Source organism: Talpa occidentalis, unplaced genomic scaffold (genome assembly GCF_014898055.3).
Source record: "Talpa occidentalis isolate TD23 unplaced genomic scaffold, MPIMG_talOcc4v2.1 talOcc4.6, whole genome shotgun sequence".
Lineage (NCBI taxonomy): Eukaryota > Metazoa > Chordata > Mammalia > Eulipotyphla > Talpidae > Talpa > Talpa occidentalis.
In genome coordinates this window covers 40,137,783-40,158,015 of record NW_023604972.1, presented here as the reverse complement: position 1 = coordinate 40,158,015, position 20,233 = coordinate 40,137,783, and the positions used below count along the sequence as shown (strand labels likewise).

Below are 20,233 nucleotides of genomic sequence, written 5' to 3'. Positions count from 1 at the left end.
AAATGCATAATAACTTTTTCTGAATAAAAGAAGATTCCTTATTAATTTCTAACATTTTCAGTTAACTAAAGAAGGAGTGTTTCTAATAAACTTAGTTAATTGGTAAAGGAGAAACATAGTTGATAACTTCAAAATAATCCTTTCATCTCACAGAGCTAATTCAGGCAGAGCTATGCATGTTTGAAAAGATGTAAAGACCAAAGGTTATTTGAATTTCATATCCTAAAAGTATTTTTACAGGTACTAAGGTATAGTCAGGCTGTTATCTCATGATCCTTCTTGCAACTTCCAAACATGATATGGAATTGGTCTCTTGACTTTTTGGACATTCCTATATTTCTAACCCCAGCATACTTCATAGTGAACAAAAATCATTGAATGGTGGACGTTTTTCAACACAGCGAAATGTAGGTTTTTCCTTCTTTTCAATAGTCCACAGTCTGTAGAGCTCAGAATATCATCCTGGTAACATACACTGAAGGGGATTTATTGCCTCCAGATAGTAATAAATTTATCAAGTATACAATTTCATAAATCTTTCAGAAACTCCATAAGAAAGTAACTATATGAACCCTGCTTATAGACCTAAGAAGCTTAAGTATATTACTCAAAGTCACAATGATTAAGTGATAGAATTGGGATTTAAATTCAGGTCTTCCCTAAATTTAGAGTTGGAGTGCTAAATCCCTCCATCACACTCCTATATGATGACTTGGTTCAGGAGAAATTATTCTATGAAGAGACAAAATTAATCAATCTAAGTTCATAGCCCTTTGCAATCCTGGCTTAATCCATGGGTAATATTTTAAATATCCAGAGAACCAAATAGAATTCACCACTTTCAAAGAACTCTTCATAAAAATTGCTTATTATAAACAGCTTTTTGATAAATAATGGACAGCAAAAAATTCAAAATTACTGTCTCTGGCAAGTTAAATCTAATTTGTTCTCTCCTGTTTGAGCAAAGTAGAGGCAAGTATGAGGCAGAAGAAGCAGTATGTTCTAACAATTCAGCAAAAAAAGAACATGGAGTTCTTTGTGTCCTCTCATACATCTTTACTGAGTCATATGTTCAAGTCAATGCTCACTTCACACAAATTAAAATAACAAGGGATGTTTTGCAGCTTAATAAGCATGTTTACAACGGTTTTTGTATTTTCTCCATTCTACATAAAAAGAAGGTACAGGTCAGAGTATGGGAGGGAACGGCCCCATCCAACATGGTGGACGATATTTGGGGCACTGCTGAGGAGGTGTGAAAATATACATTTGTAAAAGTATAAACGTATAACCCCTGCAACAGATACAAAGATGTATTTACTTCAATAAAAATAATTTTGGAAAAAATAAAATAAAATGACTTCAGAGAATTAAAAAAAGAAAGTAACAAAAAAAGGACCAGACATAAGGAAAAAAAAAAGAAATAGTACTTAAGATAATTATCCTCCACCATAGTGCATTTTGCCCCCTTTCCTGGTGGTGAACTATGGTGGAGAGTGACTTGTCTGAGTAGCGGTATCTTATATTTCCAAAATACCAGTAATAATGTAAACCAACATTACCTGAATTTTAAAAAAGTGGTTACAGTTTGTCAACCACACACACACACACACACACACACACACACATCTGCAATTTTCCTTTGTCACTCATTTCATAAGAAAAACAGGCAGTCCCTCTATTGGGTCTGTTCTCATTTAATGTCCTGTATTATATTATTTTATTTATTTATTTGTTTGTTTATTTATTTATTTATTTATTTATACAACCACTGGGTACAGTCAGAAGCGCGGGAGGGTGAGAGAATTCACCAGAGCCAGAGCGGGGAGCAGAGCAGGCAGAAGGACCGAAGTACACTGCTGAGGGGAGCAGCGGGCGGCAGGAGAGGTCTACGTGCCATGTGAGACCCTCCCACCCTCCCGTGGCCAGGGACACTCTAAACTTCAATTTTAGGCAACAGATAACTATATTGATTCCTTCTGTCCCTGTATTTGCAACATTGTAACACTGTTGACAATGTTGAATTTGTCCTGGAACTCTGTTGCCATTACAAAGTACCACAAACCTAGAATGCTTAAAATACAGAAATTTATTTTTTTTTTTTTAAGATTTATTTATTTATTTATACAAGCACTGGGTACAGTCAGAAGCACGGGAGGGTGAGAGAATTCACCAGAGCCAGAACAGGGAGCAGAGCAGGCAGAGGACTGAAGTACACTGCTGAGGGGAGCAGCGGGCGGCAGGAGAGGTCTGCGCGCCATGCAGGACCCTCCTCCGGTGGCCGGGAGCAGCCGGGGATCGAACTGGTGCTGCAGAGGCTGCAGGCAGCTTCGCAACTCAGCGCTCAATCGCTGCGCCACCAGGGAGGCCCGACCTCTTATTTTTTCATTCACAAAACACATTTTGTTTTACTTTGCTACCATATATATATATATATATATATATATATTTATCTTTTTTTCTTTAGAATTCTTAATTTTTAATAAATGCTAGAAATCAAAATTTTATAGCAATTTGAATGTTAAAATACTTTTAATTTATTTTCTTGTATCTGAGGTCATGTTTTCCTCCTCCTATCCCCTTCCGGGGATGTTTACATTTCAAAAACTGATTAACTTTCCAAATTTAAGAAACCAAGAAATGGGAGGGGGTGGGGAGAGGAGGAAGAGAGAAGCAAAGTTTCTTAAGCATTTAAAGTATATATATATATTTATTATCACAAGTCTAAGGTGATTTTTTATTTAAATCTTTTTTCCCAGGGATTTTATTTTTAAGACCAATTTTTAAATTTTATTTTATTATTTTAACCAAAGATATGTATGTTTTAAATTAAACTATCAAATATTAAAGCTAATATTCATCAACCAAAACCATCCCAGAACAATTTTTGACAAATACCTATGTCAGTCTCTATTATACCTCTAGAAGCAATTAGCATAGGTATTTTTTGTAAGTCAGCTACATATGTATTAATTTAAGTCTTACTATCCAGAGGTAAACCCAGATGAGATAGAAGGGGAAGACATACAAACATAACACAGAGATAGAGATCTCTTATTTTTAAAATTTTGAAAAAAGCTATCTAATGTTCTACGGTTTGAGATCGATTGATCGATGGATCAATAGATCATTTACATTATCTCTTTTTTTAAAAATTATCTCTCATTTTTCTTCAACAGGGAGTTGAAGAAAAGGAGTGACTAGCACAGGCATCCAAATCTACACATTTTTTCCCCCAATCTGCACATTTATTTTGGATCTTTAATAGTGCAGCTTATGAGCATGCCTCCCCATTGTGTCACCAATAGGTTGGCATTTGGGGATGATCAGACCCACGCATGCTCTTCCTGAAACGGTGTTTAAAAGCACTTTTTGATCCCAAAATTGAATATGTTCTTCTCTTAGGGGTAAGACTTACAAAACTGCTGCATGTCACAGATAGCAGTGATACCTCTTCTAGGTCTCCAGTCACCTGGAGACACTCCAGGGATGGAAAGGGGAGTGACTTTTATCTTCTGGGTCTGTGAACCCTTATAACCTGGCTTGTAAATGGATGCTGTTTTGTCCACCAAAGGAATTTAACTCCTTAAATATATATTGCTAAGTCAAAGAAGATAGTCTCAAAGGCTAGTGTTATTAAAGGAAGGTGGCTTTGCCTGAAATAATCTTTCATTTATTTTGTTACTAACATGTCCCACTCTCTTTCTGATATAAATATTTTTATTTGTTTACTCTTCTATTAGTTAAACAGGATGCTTCCTAATTCATAAGTGATTTAGTAAAGCCAATAAGATTTTTAAATTTACTTGGTTGAAAATGGTTTTTAACACTACATACTGTTTGACTCCAACTAAATAAAATTCTGGTAAAGGGAAACAACAGACACTAAAATGATTAGTAGTTATCAGTGGAGTTTGGAGGTCAGGTGTTATGATGAATACATGGAGCACAAGATTTTTTGGAGGGTGTGGGGGTGAAACCATGGTATATGATCATAATGGTGGATACATAACAGGTATTTATCACCATCCATAGAAATATACAATCAAAAAGTGAACTTTAATGTAAACTATGAACTTTATTTAATAATAATGTATCGACTTTGGTTCTTTAATTCTTGTATATGTACCACACTAATGCTATATGTTAATAAATAGGGAAACTGTTTTGAGGAGAAGAGATATATTTGACCTCTCTGTATTATCTTTCAGTATTTTTGTAAACCCAAAGCAGTTCTAGATAATAGATTAATAAGTTTTTTTAAAATGTAGTCAGACTGATCCTTATTTTTTCACTATTAATATGGAAATCCTGTCAATTATAAAACATAGTAGGATGTTCTTTTGATTGTCAAAGGAGGTAAGCTTAATTCAAGAGCGCTAACATTTTGTAACTTCTGTACTCACTGCTAATGGAGAAGAAAGAAGGTTAAGATCACAATTTTTCCTGCTATTTTACTTCAATCAGTAAGTGAGTCCTTATCATTTAGAAGATTTTGTAAGGCTAACTGTGTTTTGACCTTTGTTAGTTGTCATCATCAAATAATTTAGAAGTGTTTGTAACATCCCTGCAAGCAATTGCTTGCAAGTGGAACTTAAGAGAGATGACAGAAGGCAAAACGTGTTAAGTTTACCTTCTACTATTTCCTGAGTTTTCAGATGAAAGGATATTTTTGGCAAACAATAAAAAAGCCTCACAGATTCTTGTTTAAAAATAATAAAAATATTTAGTGAAGCAAAGCAACAGGCTTAAAAGTACAATCCACAGAACATTTTGCATGATTTAAAAAATACATTTTATTTACTGAAATAGCTAAAAAATAAAACAGCTACATAAAACCAAATAATATAAACTCTAATTTTTAAGCCATGGTTACTCTTGCTCTATCTTCATTTTCTATCTTGAAAAGCTCCACTTCATGGAAACCACTTGTTCTTTACTGGATAGGGCTGGACATTAATGTCCTCTATAACTAGCAATGTTAAGGGAACTAATGTTCCCTTATTTCTTGTTTTTCTTGAAGACACTAGTTTCTTTCATTCAGTAAATGTGTACTTAATGCCTAGTCACTCAGAGAGATATTCAGTCTTGCAAGAGATAAGGAAGGACTTTCAACACAGTTGTAAACTAGTAAAAATTGCTAGAAATGATAACTAATCAAGTTTATAACTAACTGGGTTAGAGGTAGTAATGGGGAAGGAGGATTGGGTACAAGGGAGAATTTTCTTCATATATTAGGTGCAGAGACATGAAAAAATAAAAGGTGGAGGGTTCATCTCTCTACCAAACCTAGAGAGGTTTTTTTCTCATTGTTCTCTCTAAATTCCAATCAGTGTTTAACTTTATCAGGAAAGATCTCACAGTGCCATTAAACAAGTGATTAGCATCTGAGAGTGAGATTTCTAAACAATAATATAAAGGTGAGTGATGTTTATATTCTTTCCTTAGCTGTCATCTGTTTTTGATTTCTAGGACCGCTTAAGAGTTAAAGGCAAAAATTTGAAATGGAATGTTTTCCAATTGGCTTGTTAAAACACAAGGAGATACTACAAAGTCTGCTTTGACAAGATTCAGCAACTAACTGAGGTCTCTTGATTCAGAATCCTTGCTCCCTTCATGCTTCCTCCTTGTCATTTTCTTCTCTCCTCTCATTCCTCCAGCAAGTTTATTCTTTTGAATTTAAACCTCATCCATTTTATTATTCATCAATCAGTGAGTAAGGGACTCTCCCTTTCCAAGTTCTCTTGTGTTATACTCCAAACACTGCTCCTCATCTTCCTTTTCACTTGTTTTCCACCCCTTTCCCAAACCGATTACTACTAGCAAATATAGCAATTTAATTATGAGCCAAGAATGAAAAATAATACCACAGGGTCTCTAGATCTCTGTATGAACGATTGTGTAGCTAAATGCACTCACATGTATGTGTCTATCTCTGTATCACTTTATTGCATCATGGCTTTCAGAAAGCCAAGCCCCATGGATTAGTCTCCTCCTACTTCTAGCATTAAGAATAAAAGCTCCAAGAAACACTCCAAATGCAGATGTGGTTCTCATATTTTTTGCAGGTTAAAATCTGAGTGAAGATTTGAGGAAAACTATACTACATCACCCAATTTCTTTCACAGGATCAACTGCACAGGTAGTATTTTTATTATTATTATTAATATTAATATTTCAATTTCAGCTATTGGAAATAAATAATGCAAATTGCATATCACAAAACTGTTAAAAAAGGAAATATAGAGGATAAAGTATCATACTTTATTAACTTAATGTAAAGTATTTAAAGTTTTAAAATCATATGTCAACATCTTGCATTTATAGTGTTTTGCTATTTAAAGTGTTTCAACATAAAACTACAGTGTCATAATCACCCTGTAAGTCCTGCAAGGTGGACATGTGCTCTATTTTATTGATGAGGAAACAAAGCAAGAGGGTAGAAATAGCTAGAGTGGAAAATGACTTTTTTTCTTTTTTTTTAATTTTTTTTAAAGATTTATTTATTTATTCAAGCACTGGGTACAGTCAAAAGCGGGGAAGGTTGAGAGAATTCACCAGAGCCAGAGCGGGGAGCAGAACAGACAGACTGATGAAATACACTGCTGAGGGGAGCAGCAGGCGGCAGGAGAGGTCTGACATGCCATGTGGGACCCTCGCCTGGCAGCCGGGGATCAAACTGGCGCTGCAGAGGCTGCAGGCAGCTTCGCAGCGCAGTGCTCAACCTCTGTGCCACCGGGTGTTTACTACTGTGAAATAGGTCAGAAGTCTGTTACTACCAGGGGTCTTGCAAATATTGCTACTTTAAGTGAGAGACATCAGATACATACAACAGAAATCCATGTATCTGCTGTACCACTGACACGCAAATCATTAGCAGTATAATAGTTATTTAGTCTAGGAGTCCTTCATACAAGCTAGAGATACCAGAGAGATTTGTTCTAACAATTAAATTTACGGAATATCTTTGAGTACCTACCATGATGTAGTGTTGAGACTTGCAATAGAATGAGGTATAAAAGCAAGGTATTCCTTGCTATCAATCACTTTACCCAAATGCAGGCAAGTCTGAAATGACGAGGACTAAGTAAGCACCGTGCATTCATACTCATCATCCTAGCATTTAACACTGTTCCTGGGAAGGAGATAGGTACTCCCACAGTATTGCTGGATGAAAGGCAAATTTGGGGATATGAGAGAAGAGGATAGGAAAAGGGAAAAAGAAAAAAGAGGAAGGAAAGGTGAAACAAAAAAGAAAAAATAGTCTGGATTCAATTCAACAGATGAATCACAGTTTTAACTATTTTGTTGGTGTTTCTGGATAGCAGGAACCTAGTACTCAGTTATAATGAAACTGAAAAATTCCAATGGAAATATTTCTTTTGAAGAAAAGGAGAGCAACTACAGGGTGATTCCAAGTATTTTGATATGAAATAACTTGCCAAGAGAAGTTGAAAAACAAAGAAGCTTTATCATATTGCAATTAGTTTACTGAGACCAAAATTGACCATTGATAATGGAGGGACTTCCAGAAGCTTGCTAACTGTCTAATTGTAAATCAATTGTTCCCATATGACTGTCAGCAAGTTTTGGCAAGCTTGGCAGGACACCAAGAAAGTTGTTCAAATAAATAAGAAAATCAATAGGCTGAACAAGTAGTAACTTTCATGACATTTTTCTAGTGAGAGATCTATTATCTCAGAGTGAGCTGACGGTTTTGGGAGCAAACTGACTTCTTATCAAAATGTCATAATTTGGATAAGATTACATCTGCCATACCTGACAGGGAAATTTTGAAAGAACTGAGTTTGCCTTGAAGGACTGGGATTCTTTTCCTTTTAAATAATCCATAGTTAATACTGTTCTGTGGTTTCTAAAGCCCTTCTCTGGTTAAAAATAAATAAATAAAAGTAAAATTATTTCATTGTGCCTCTCTGTCAATGTGCAATCTGAGACCAAAACGAAATGAATGTCACACCGGTTGGGCTAGAGAACTTTAGTGATGCAAAAAATGGGGAAAAAAATCACACTAGACATTTTCAGATTATTAACTATAAGTTTCTCCAGATAATTATGTTTGTGAAATACATTCTAGGGGATTTTTGACAGAAAATATTTGTACTGCTTTGAACAGAGATATTTGCATGTAATGTATACTGTTACTATGATTGAAGAGTGTCCGATTTCTCTATATTATCATATGGACTTGGAATAAGAGTAATATAAAATCATACAAATTAAGTATTTATAATTGAATAGACTTTTTTTAAGATTTATTTTATTTATGCAAGAGCTGGGGTACAGGTCAGAGGCACCAGAGGGTGAGCGAATTCACCAGAGACAGAGCAGGGAGCAGAACAGGTAGACTGATTGAAGACACTGCTGAGGGGAGCAACGGGTGAGGCAGGAGAGGTCAGCTGTGCCATGTGGGTTTCTCCCTGGCCGGCCGGGAATTGAACCTGCGCTGCAGGGGCTGCAGACAGCTTCTCAGTGCAGCACTCTACCAGCTGTGCCACTGGGGAGGCCCTGAATAGACTTTTTAATGCTCAATAACTACTTTACTAATCAAATGAGTGAGAAAAGTACAGGTAACAACAGACATCACAGAGGAATCTTCTGTATCCTCAAGAACCTGTGGCTTAGATTTATCTATTCCAATGTCATTAATTTCATCTTTTAAATCTACTTACCAAGCATTTAAATTCATTGAATGAAACATATTCAGTAACTAAAGAAACTCTGACTTTGATATCTGGCAATAGGTAGCAAACATTGCTATTGACCTTTATAGTTATTTAATATATCATAAATAAGCAAACTGGTTATTTGCCAAAATACTATATTTCAAAACTTCCTAGTTTTTTTTGTATGCCTGATAAATTTTGACATAAAAATTGAAGACTTTGTTGTTTTCCTTCATCATGAAACTTATTATATATTAATATGGTAATATAAATGTTTTACACATTTTTGCAAAGTTTTGAACAATTTACTTTGTAGTTATTTATACTCTTATACTTTTATAGGTTAGATTTATCTCCTTAATAGGGTTAGAAACTCTTAGTGCATCACGATTTGTTATACACTTCTTTTCTATGATTTTATTCTATTTACATAACACCTAAGAGAAGCTCAATATACAGAGCTGTTATTAATGTTAAAACATTTTAAAGTACACACAAAGTGGAAAATATGTTTTTTTTCAGTGTGCCACTCTAATGGATTCTTCCAAGTTTGATTATGGTGAAAACTTTGGCAGAATTCAGGGAATTCTAATATATAAAGACTTTCTAAAATATTGGGATGATGTGGAGACATTCCAAGCAAGGCCAGATGACCTTGTCATTGCTACGTATCCCAAATCCGGTAAGTCTCCTTGTTAACTCAGAGCTGCTTTTCACCTAGAAATGACATACTCACTTTGAAGGTAAATATTAAACTGTTCACTTTTTCTATACTCTTTATCCATATTAAATAATGACTGATGTAGTAATTTTGATAAAGATATAGAAAAATGGGGTACTATACCTCTATTATGAGATTGTCATATGTACCTATAATTTAAATAGCATATTGACCCTGTGGACAATTTAAAAAATTATGTAGCATAGATAGATAAAGAAATACAACTAAAATTTAAAATGAATAACTGTGTTTACCTTACATCATTATTGTCTTTATTGTAAGTAAAAGCAATTTTCACAGATTTAACAACAATCTATTTTTTAGTTAACCAGATCTTCTATATTAATTTAATCACCAAACTCTAATTTTAAAGTAACCTCTTTCCCTGAGATGAGCTCAACTTATTAATCATAGTTATGAAGACTTACAATAATAGATATTTAGAAAGGTCTGATCCAGACTTGTCTATCTGGTTATTCCACTTAGCACTTAAATATGTAAAATACTAACTATATTTTTAAATACACTAACTCTAACACTGTTTTTCACCTTCTCTTCACTGTCTGGATGAATGTCAACATGATACCAGTCATATGAAGAAGAAACCAGAGAGCTTGTCGACATTCACTTCCTCTTGCTTCTTCATCTCCCATATCCAATCAATGAAAAGTTTGTCTCACAGTCAGTCTTCATGGGTCTCTTGATTTCCCTTCATATTGATCTCCCACTCCATTCTTTTCTTTCTGCTGTCACTGGAGGAATTCTTCCAAAACACAACTCTGATCATCTTAGTGTCTTGCTTAATATATGTAAATATATTCCCCCAAATTTTAATATTCTTTTTAGTGTACACTACAAGATATTTAATACACCCAAAATTTCATCCATAGTTTGTATCATCTACCCATTTTCTTTAGATAGACTTTTAATTTGGGCTTATGATAAATTTCTAGTTATTTTCTTCACTATACTATTAAATATGTGACCTTTGATAAAACAAAATTGACAGTTCCTCTGCCAGCTAGAACACTTTCATACCTTACACAACTAGTGAATATATGCTAATAATTTGTTAAGGTTAAGATTATTATCATGTCCTCTTGAAGGTTTTTTGTTATTGAAACATCACAGTAACAGCAGCACCTTAGTTAAATGTTCCCGTTTTACAATTCTTTATTATTATTATTTTTTAAAGATTTATTTATTTATACAAGAACCTGGGTACAGGCCAGATGTGGGGGAGGGTGAGAGGATTCACCAGAGACAGAGCGGGGAACAGAACAGGCAGACTGATGAAACACACTGCCGAGGAGAGCAGTGGGCAAGACAGGAGAGGTCTGCTGTGACATGTGGGTTGCTCCACAGCAGGCAGGGATTGAACTGCAGAGGCTGCGAACAGCCTCACAGCACTGTGCTCAACCACCTGCACCACCAGGGAGGTCTAATTCTTTAAATTCTTATGACTACTTATAACCTTAAGAAAAATAAATGTTATAATTATGTAACATTGTTTCTTATTAAGGGTCTTTGCCCATTGTAGGGGGAGGTCCAAATTTATTATTTTCTATGTCTTCTGAACTGGTACACAACTTGAGGTATAAGAAAGTTTTTAGTAAAGTTTGTGGTTGAAAGCATGCTTGAATGGATTATCAAGACTCCTTATTTTTTAGATGTAAGATCAACATTTATATTTATATATTAAATTTAAGTCCAATTTAGATCCAAAATTTTGTGAACCTGTAAAATGTCACAAATTTTAAAAATACATGAACATTTTAAATTAATTTCACTGAGATAACATGACTAATAATACTGTATATGATTTAGGGCAATAGGCTCAAACCTATTCAGATCTGTGTTACCATGCCACCAAAATATCCAGAGTCCTCCATTGGGTCCCATAATCATGGAAAAATTTGGATTCTAATCATAGTTGTGTCATACTACAATTACTATCTTTATTTACTTAGTATATTTTAGGGTACTATGAGATTAAAAACTAGAAGACATATTACTTGAGTTCAGTGGCTATTTTGAAGCCTTTCAAATAATACTACATTAGTACCCTCCCACACTCCTGTGATCAGCCCTGCATGGTCAGTGGGAGACTTGGCTTTGTTTAATTTTTACAGGTACAACTTGGATTAGTGAAATTGTAGACATGATCTATAAAGAGGGTGATGTGGAAAAGTGCAAAGATGCCATTTTTAATCGAGTACCTTACCTGGAATGCAGAAAAGATGATATGCTAAATGGTAACGTTAAAGTTGATTTTTAAAACTATATACATATATTTTAAGTTGTAGATATAGATGGTGCAGGAAAAAAGGATTGTAAGCAAGGGTAGTATGGATATTATGTCATCTACATAGAAAGCATGTAAATGGAAATTTAAGCTTGTCAGAATTGATGCTATAGCAGGGATCTGTAATAGGGTCATTAGGGATAACTGATGAGTCTCCAGCATAGCTAGGAATATGTGAGCATTTATCTTTCTGTTGACTGAATGTGATAATATTTTAATCATTAGGTAAATATTCATAAATTTTTCAAGGATATGTGCAAAAATATACAAATACTTCTGATGTTATGAAAAATTAGAAACAGCATGTTAGTCAACAAAATATTAAGTGACATTAACACTGTGAAATCAATAAAAATTTTAGAAAGCCATTTGTTTCTTGATATTGCAGTTTCAATATGCTATATTTAGAAAAAAGGTAATTATGAGATAATAAAAATCACATCTGTGTATGGATGACTGAGTTTAAACATATAGATATATTTATATGAAAGGTTACTTAACAAAATGTTAGCAGTGATTTTTCCAAAGTGGTGAAATTTATTTTTATCTCATTTTGCTCTATAATTTCAGCTATCTAAACTTCTTTTGAGCATTTATTATTACAGTACAATTTAAAATCTTAAAGTTATTTCTGTTTTAAAATATCTATAAAATCCAAATAAACATTTATTGTTTTGAAATTGTCTAACCTTTAATTTTTTAAAAATCAGGAGTAAAACAATTAAATCAGATGGCATCTCCTAGGATAGTGAAGACTCATTTGTTACCTGAACTTCTTCCAGTATCATTTTGGGAAAAGAACTGTAAGGTAATAAAACTCAGCTATTCTTAGAAATTCATCTAACTCAAAGATTTTAGAATGATCAAGTCAGTAACATCTGTCCAGCAACATTTACTCCGTCTCAGGTCCTTCTGATTCTGTTTAGATTCTTCAGTAATAAATTAGGGATAATAAACTATTGGTCAATTTATATCAATGGAACTTGTGATACTACAATAAGATGTTGTATGTGAAAATGACATAAAAATGAAAAGTGAAAAATAGCATTACAATGAACAACACTAAAAAAGATGCTGCTCCTTCAGATTATTAAAGGAGTTTTCTTATAATTTTACATATTTTTTTGCAATGTTATGCATTATGGTTATATTTGAAAACATACAGGCTTTATTTTTAAATTTTGATGAGATTGTGTTTGAAAAAATTCTGCCATTTAATATATGATTTTGTCCTGTTAGATGATCTATATTTGCCGGAATGCCAAGGATGTGGCTGTCTCTTATTATTACTTCTTTCTAATGGTACCCGTTCATCCAAATCCTGGAACTTTTTCAGAATTTGTGGAGAAATTTATGGAAGGCCATGGTAAGAAGAGCTTCTTTACTTTGAAATCTTGAGGTAAATAATACAAAACAAATGGCATCTCTGAGCAAAATTTTCTGTTCGGTTATCTTCCTTGATCCTTAGTTAAGCACAGGAGTTAGAGAAGCCTTTGAATTAGACAGCAAGCATACAGCAGGGTTCCAGATGTAGACACAAAAGGACAGCATCTGGACATTGCAGTTCAATGCCTCAAAACAAGCAGAAGAGTGTTGGAGGACTGGAGATCACATGTTTTGTTTTCTCTCTCTCTCTAAGACTGAGATTCGGTGTCCAATTCTCTTTCTTGTATCTTTTTGTTTGAAAACTATTTCACAGAATATCATTACAGCTCCTTGAATTAAGCAAAATGGAATAGAAAAGAGAGAATACCTATTTGTTTCCAAAGGAAATTTTGGGTCAGAATTCACAAAGACATTCAAATATCTACAAAATTCTTACTCATTCTAACTACTACACAGTTTGACTGTTTGAAATAAATTTATCATAGCCATAGAAGATAGTGAGCAGAAATTTGGGGAAGTTTTGCCTTTTTATTTAACTCCAGAATAAAACTGAGTAAATAGATTTGAGGGAGAAAGTATTTGGGAAAGACGCATATCAAGCAAAGAAGGCCATTATGACCCTATAATAATAATTGTAAAGATAAATGATTGACTCAACAAAAGTAGGCCACATGTGCTGCTTGTTCCACACTTTGAAAACAATTTTGCTAAAACATGGCCTACAACATAAGCCTCAAGTTGACTAAGACCCTCATTATAAGGCAGTGAAAGATAATGTTGTACCACTACAAAAGGATTAATTAAGATCACTATATAACATTATATATAACTCATTATATAATTATATAGCATTCTCTATAAAGAAAAATGCCAGATAGAGTTGAAGCCAGAAAATGTATGTAGTGACTTAATACAAAGCAGAATATTTTAACTCATCATTACTTTATTCTGTCAGCTTTTTATTGGGTGAAACACATGTATATGTATGAAAGAAGATAAAGAAAGATAAAGGAAAGACAACATTTGTTTATATCACATCAGTCCCCAAATCTCAAAGTGTTGTAGAATGAGAATAACAACAAAGGTTTCTAAGAAATCACCACTTATCATCTAAACTGCAAGTAAAATTATACAAATTACATAAAGTTATATATATATATAAATTATATACATGAAATTGTATTTTAAAAGTATATAATTACTAGCTTCAGTTGGCAAATCTAGTTTATAAATAGTAAATTTGAGACCTGTACTGAATTCTGATTATTAAGAATGTTGATAGTTCCACTATCTTACTTCCTTTTACTGGACACACACACACACATACACAGACACAAACCAGTTTAAAAAATTCTCTCATAAGTTCTGAATCAAATTTATGGGAGGGATACTTCAGTATTCTCTGTATCATAAACCATGTCCTACCATTAAAATTGAGAATATTTCTTTATGTAGATTATTCAACATAGTTTGCCTTTCTTGCTGCAGAGAAATTTGCATAAGAAGTGCAGCTGAACTCTAATTTTTATTCCACAATCATTTGTTTGTATTTATATGTTGCTACTATTGTTTGAACACTTATTTTCAAGTTGTATAAAGATGATACTATGTCCTTATATTGTTTTTATCTCTAATTTTAGTTCCTTATGGTTCCTGGTATAAACATACACAATCTTGGTGGGAAAAGAGAAATAATTCACAATTGCTTTTTCTCTTCTATGAAGACATGAAAGAGGTGAGAAACTGGAAACGTATGTCAACTTATTCCATTATAAAATGTTAGCATTTGAGAGTTCTTTAATATAAAAATTTGCCTCCAAAAGCTACAACAATCAGCACAGATTTTAAAAATGATCTAAAAAATGAAAATCTTCTCTAAATCAATACATTAAAACCCAAATCTCAAATAATTAGTAAAGGTAAAACTTGAAAGAATATGAGTTCATATCACAAAACAAAACAACACATCCACACATATACAAGAAGGATCAACTGGCCTCCAAATATATAAATATTGAAATAATTGACAAGGACTAAATATTAATGATACTTAATTTTTTAAAGAACTAATGGAAGACATTAGTTATTTCACAAAATTATTAGAGGTTGTTAAAACTAACAAGCCAGAGATGAAAAAAAGCAAAAATAAATTATTATTTCTAAAATAATAAAAATTAGAAAGTTAAGACATTTTAAATTATAGCTACAACATGATTAAATAGTGAAATAGTGAAGTAGAAGATAGAGCAGAGGGAATTACATTAAATGTACAACTGTGAGATAAATAGAATACTTGCAAAATACTCTATCCTTGTAAGATAGAGTGATCAGTTCCTACAATTCAACTCAAATGTCCAGAAGAAAAAAAAGAGTAAAGAGAATAGTGGAACAGTAATATGCAAATGTATGGTGACTTTGAAATAGCCTCAGAATTTATTTTTTTCTCTAACTTCTTTAGTAAACAGTGTAATTCAAAACAGAAATCAGGGCTTCCCTGGTGGCATAGGGGTTAAATGCAGCACTATCAAGCTATTACCAGTCTCTACAGCAAGTTTGATCCCAACCCTGGCAGGGAGCAACCCACATGGCCCAGCAGACCTCTCCTGCCTCGCAAGCTGCTCCTCTCAGCAGTTTTTCAGTAGATCTGCCTGTTCTGCTCCTCAATCTCTGGTGAATCCTCTCACCCCTCACACCTCTGGCTTATACCCCAGTTCTTATATGCATAAATAAATAAATCTTAAAAACAAAACAAAACAAAAATCACTATGAGATGCCATTCCACACCCACTTGACTAACAACAATTAAAAAGTCTTACATTGGGCCTCCCCGGTGGCGCAGCGGTTGAGCGCTGGGTTGCGAAGCTGCCCGCGGCCTCTGAGGCGCCAGTTCGATCCCCGGCTGCTCCCCGGCCACCGGAGGAGGGTCCCACATGGCGCGCAGACCTCTCCTGCCGCCCGCTGCTCCCCTCAGCAGTGTGCTTCGGTCCCTCTGCCTGCTCTGCTCCCCGCTCTGGCTCTGGTGAATTCTCTCACCCTCCCGCGCTTCTGACTGTACCCAGTACATGTATAAAAAGAAAGAAAGAAAGAAAGAAAGAAAGAAAGAAAGAAAGAAAGAAAGAAAGAAAGAAGAAAGAAAGAAAGAAAGAAAGAAAGATAAAGAAAGAAAGAAAGAAAGAAAGAAAGAAAGAAAGAAAGAAAGAAAGAAAGAAAGAAAGAAAGAAAGAAAGAAAGAAAGAAAGAAAGAAAGAAAGAAAGAAAGAAAGAAAGAAAGAAAGAAAGAAAGAAAGAAAGAAAGAAAGAAAGAAAGAAAGAAAGAAAGAAAGAAAGAAAGAAAGAAAGAAAGAAAGAAAGAAAACATGCCTCTATATAAAAAAAAAAAAAAGTCTTACATTAACAAATGTCATTCTGGTTGTGGGTTAATGAGAAATCACACAGTATTGATTGGAATGTAAACAGATACAAACACTATGGAAACAACTTGTTATCTAAAAAGAATAAACATATACATAACTTAAGACCCAGAAAACCACTAGTGGGTAATACATATTCATGAAAATTCTGGATTCTGTACATTGGGTAATATTTTTTGAGCATGAACTGTACATCAAAGACAGAAATAGGGTCTCCCCTGGTGGCGCAGCAGTTGAGCACTGGGTTGCGAGGCTGCCTGCAGCCTGTGCAGCACCAGTTCGATCCCGGCCACCGGCAAGGGTCCATTACCTAATTTATTGTTCTAACGATCTTTGAAGTATCTTTATATATATATAAGAGATTTATATATATATATATATATATCTGGGATATATATATATATATATGGGATATATATATATATCTCCTTTTTTGGTGAGGAAAATTATGTTTAGAGAAGTTAAGAACATACCTCTTCCCCAAGAGGTATTTTTCCTAGATAGAAGTCTAATTCCAGTATCACTGGGAAAAAGGGTTTTATTTCTTTTTCTCTTTTTAAAAATCAAAATAACAACTTATTCAATTTTAGCCATTGAGACCTAAAAATATTTTTTTTCTCCCTAGGATGTTAGAAAAGAGGTGATAAAATTGATAAAATTTCTTGGAAAGACACCATCAGAGACACTGGTGGACAAGATTATACAACATACAACATTCCAGGAGATGAAGAAGAACCCATTTACTAATTACACATTACTACCAGGAGAATTATTCAATCAAAAAGTGCATTCCTTCATGAGAAAGGGTGAGAACGTTATTTACCTCTGTTGCTATAAGAAGTCATAAGTTGAAAGTAGATGGTCATAGGGAAATATCTATCGAGGTCTATTCATGCTTGTAGACCCAGCGTACCTGCTCGAAAGGTGCTTCACATTTGAGCACTCTTTTTATTGAGTGATTATTCTGCACAAGCATAAAACACTACTACTACTACTACTACTACTACTACTACTACTACTATTAAATTTCTATTTCTTGGTGGTTATTTTATATATGCAACATATTATATTAAGAATATCCATAGACACAGCAGCAGGAGAATCAGCATTAACATCACATGTTACTAGCTATCATTTACCTAGCCTATATGCCTTGGTGCTGTCTCATGAACATCATATATAAATGCATATAATATATATAAATGCATATTTAAATTCTAACCAAAAGCTAGGAGAAAACTTCTATTTCTGTCTCATTTTGAGGTGAAGAAACAAACTTAGAAAAATTAAACATCTTTTTATTGGCCAGGTGGCAAACATTTTTCAAGACTGAAAGGTAAATATCCAAACTCATCAGATTGTATGCATTAAATATGTTCAGTTCTTTGTATATCAATTGTGCTTCAACAAACCTGTTTTTTTAAAAAAAAACACAACTATGCGGCAAAGTAGGAAATCAAATAAAAATGTTTAGAAAAAAAAATCAAAATACAATGACATGAAATGTTGGTAGGATGAGGTTTGGCCTGATGAGATATAATCAGTTTATAAGTCCAAAGGCATTTAGAATATGCAGAGTAATGAGACATCTGGTCTTACTGATAGTTGAGGTAAAATCTGTGGTTTTTTCAGCAATGGAATAAAGTAAGGATCAGGGAATTTTTTAAGTAATAGGAATAACTATCTTGCCATTTGGCAAAAAGTGGGATCCTATGTAAAGAGGCTTAACATACAGATTATATTTTGATTATTTCTTCCTAAATTTTCTCAGTATCCTTTTTCAGTATAATCACGTATATTTTTGAAGAAAACAAAACACTGAGTTTATAATAATTACCATGCTTATTAAGGGCTGTTTATTGTTACTCTCGCTGACCCTACCCAATTCTCACTCAAACACTTTCCTGCTTATTTCTTTGGCTTTTCAGGACATTGCACTGGGACAGTTTAGCACTCTTTGAACTAGGGGCAAATGAATTATTAACTAATTTAAAATACAAGGATGATGTCCTTCTGTCAGAGAAAGGAAAAGAGAGGGTCTGCTGAGTTCTTGTAATAACCCAGGTGGGAAATGCTGAGGAACTTCGCCAGTAGTGGTAACTGCAGTGTGATGAGTCAATGGATATGTGAAAGCCTGATTATGAATAAAAATCTAAACATTGTGGTTGAGTGACAGCTTCCAAGCTTATACCTTGGAGAGTAAGTTTTGCCATTAACCAGATTATGGAAAAATACGGTGAAATAAATAGTACAATGAAAACTTTAAAATATAGAAATCAAAGCCATTTTACATAAAGTGGAAGAAAATCTGGAAGGAAATAGCAGCTTACAGTTACTTTGTTTTGTTTTCTAAAAAAATATGTGTATATTAGATAGAAAATGAATTTATTTTTGAACTAGTTGAACTTTAGACATTTCTCTGGAATCCCAGGGGCAATATCATGCTGCAGTAGAACACTAAGATAAGTCTTGATTTGAGTGTTATCAGCTTCAGATGATATTTCATATTTTGGAAACAAGTGAAACATGGATCTTATTTCAGGAACTACAACATTTGAGAAGAAATTGAAAAAAACCAGGTTAAGCAGCTTAAGAGGGAAGAGTCAGAGAGCAAAATTTCCTGTTTTTTTTTTTTAAAGTTCTTTGCAAGTTCAAATATAAGATTATGTTATACATATGGTACATTTTTTACATCTATATCATATATGATATGTATTTATTCCTACCATTGAGAATCACAAGAATACTACCATTGAGAATCACAAGTATTAGGTGTTAATGATAAATATTAGCAAACTGTAACTTTGTTTTGAAGACATAATATTTATTACTTTTTTTTTTGTTACAGGGATTTCGGGAGACTGGAAGAATCACTTTACAGTAGCCCTAAATGAGAAGTTTGATGTGCACTATGAACAGCAAATGAAGGGGTCTACATTGAAATTAAGAACTGAGATCTAAGAAGGTTCCCTATACACATCTGAGATTTGTTCAGTCGTCACTTTTCTTACTTGAAGATTTGTAGAAAGAGTCAGGTGAAGGATCACACACATTCATATGATATTGAGATCTGTGTATTAAAAAAAAGCAAAAGGAATTTTTCCCTATCATCTTTTTAATTTTGCTCCCCTTTTCCTTGATTTGTTAAAAAAAATTACACAAAACTAATCAATAAGAATAATGTAAGACACACATAAGTTCGAGTTGTCAGGGTTTATTAAAAATAACCAAGCATAGCAAATTCTTGAATTTTGTGATTGCTTTTTAAATAGCACATTTAGTATATACACATATATCTTATGCATACAAATGGAGAAAGAACTAAAAATACATCCATTTGGGGGCATAATTTTACCTGTTATTTTCTTCTGATTTTCTTATACCTTATGTAAAATGACTTAATTTGTAATTTCCCTTAATCTAAAGTAAATTTTTGGCCATAATGGCCATAATGGCACCTGATTTCCAGGTGCTTAGAAATAATCTCAATGATTATTTATGCAGCTTGAATATCTTCAGCTAATTTGAAATATGTATGCTTTTATGTCCTATAAGCAATAAAATGAACATAAAGTTTACAAATTAAAGTTTTATTATTTATTTATTTATTAAGATTATTTATTTATATGAGCACTGGGTACAGTCAGAAGTGCAGGAGGGTGAGAGAATTCACCAGAGCCAGAGCAGGGAGCAGAATAGGCAGAAGGACCGAAGTACACCGCTGAGG

The 20,233-nt window shown here is 33.6% G+C and overlaps 1 protein-coding gene across 1 annotated transcript; it reads left to right on the top strand.

The window, feature by feature from the left end:
- Positions 1-9,218: 9,218 nt before the first annotated feature.
- On the top strand, positions 9,219-19,467 carry LOC119261101 (sulfotransferase 1E1-like). Its single transcript, XM_037530325.1, has 7 exons — positions 9,219-9,366; positions 11,538-11,660; positions 12,421-12,518; positions 12,950-13,076; positions 14,737-14,831; positions 17,132-17,312; positions 19,355-19,467. The coding sequence occupies exons 1-7, from the start codon at positions 9,219-9,221 to the stop codon at positions 19,465-19,467; spliced, it is 885 nt and encodes a 294-aa protein (XP_037386222.1).
- The last annotated feature ends 766 nt before the right edge of the window (positions 19,468-20,233 follow it).

Bases quoted from the DNA above. Each gene is read 5' to 3' on its own strand.
- LOC119261101 (XM_037530325.1), top strand. From the start codon at position 9,219: ATGGATTCTTCCAAGTTTGATTATGGTGAAAACTTTGGCAGAATTCAG. The intron at 11,661-12,420 runs GTAACGTTAAAG...TTTAAAAATCAG, and splicing joins AAAAGATGATATGCTAAATG to GAGTAAAACAATTAAATCAG. The intron at 14,832-17,131 runs GTGAGAAACTGG...TTTTCTCCCTAG, and splicing joins TCTATGAAGACATGAAAGAG to GATGTTAGAAAAGAGGTGAT.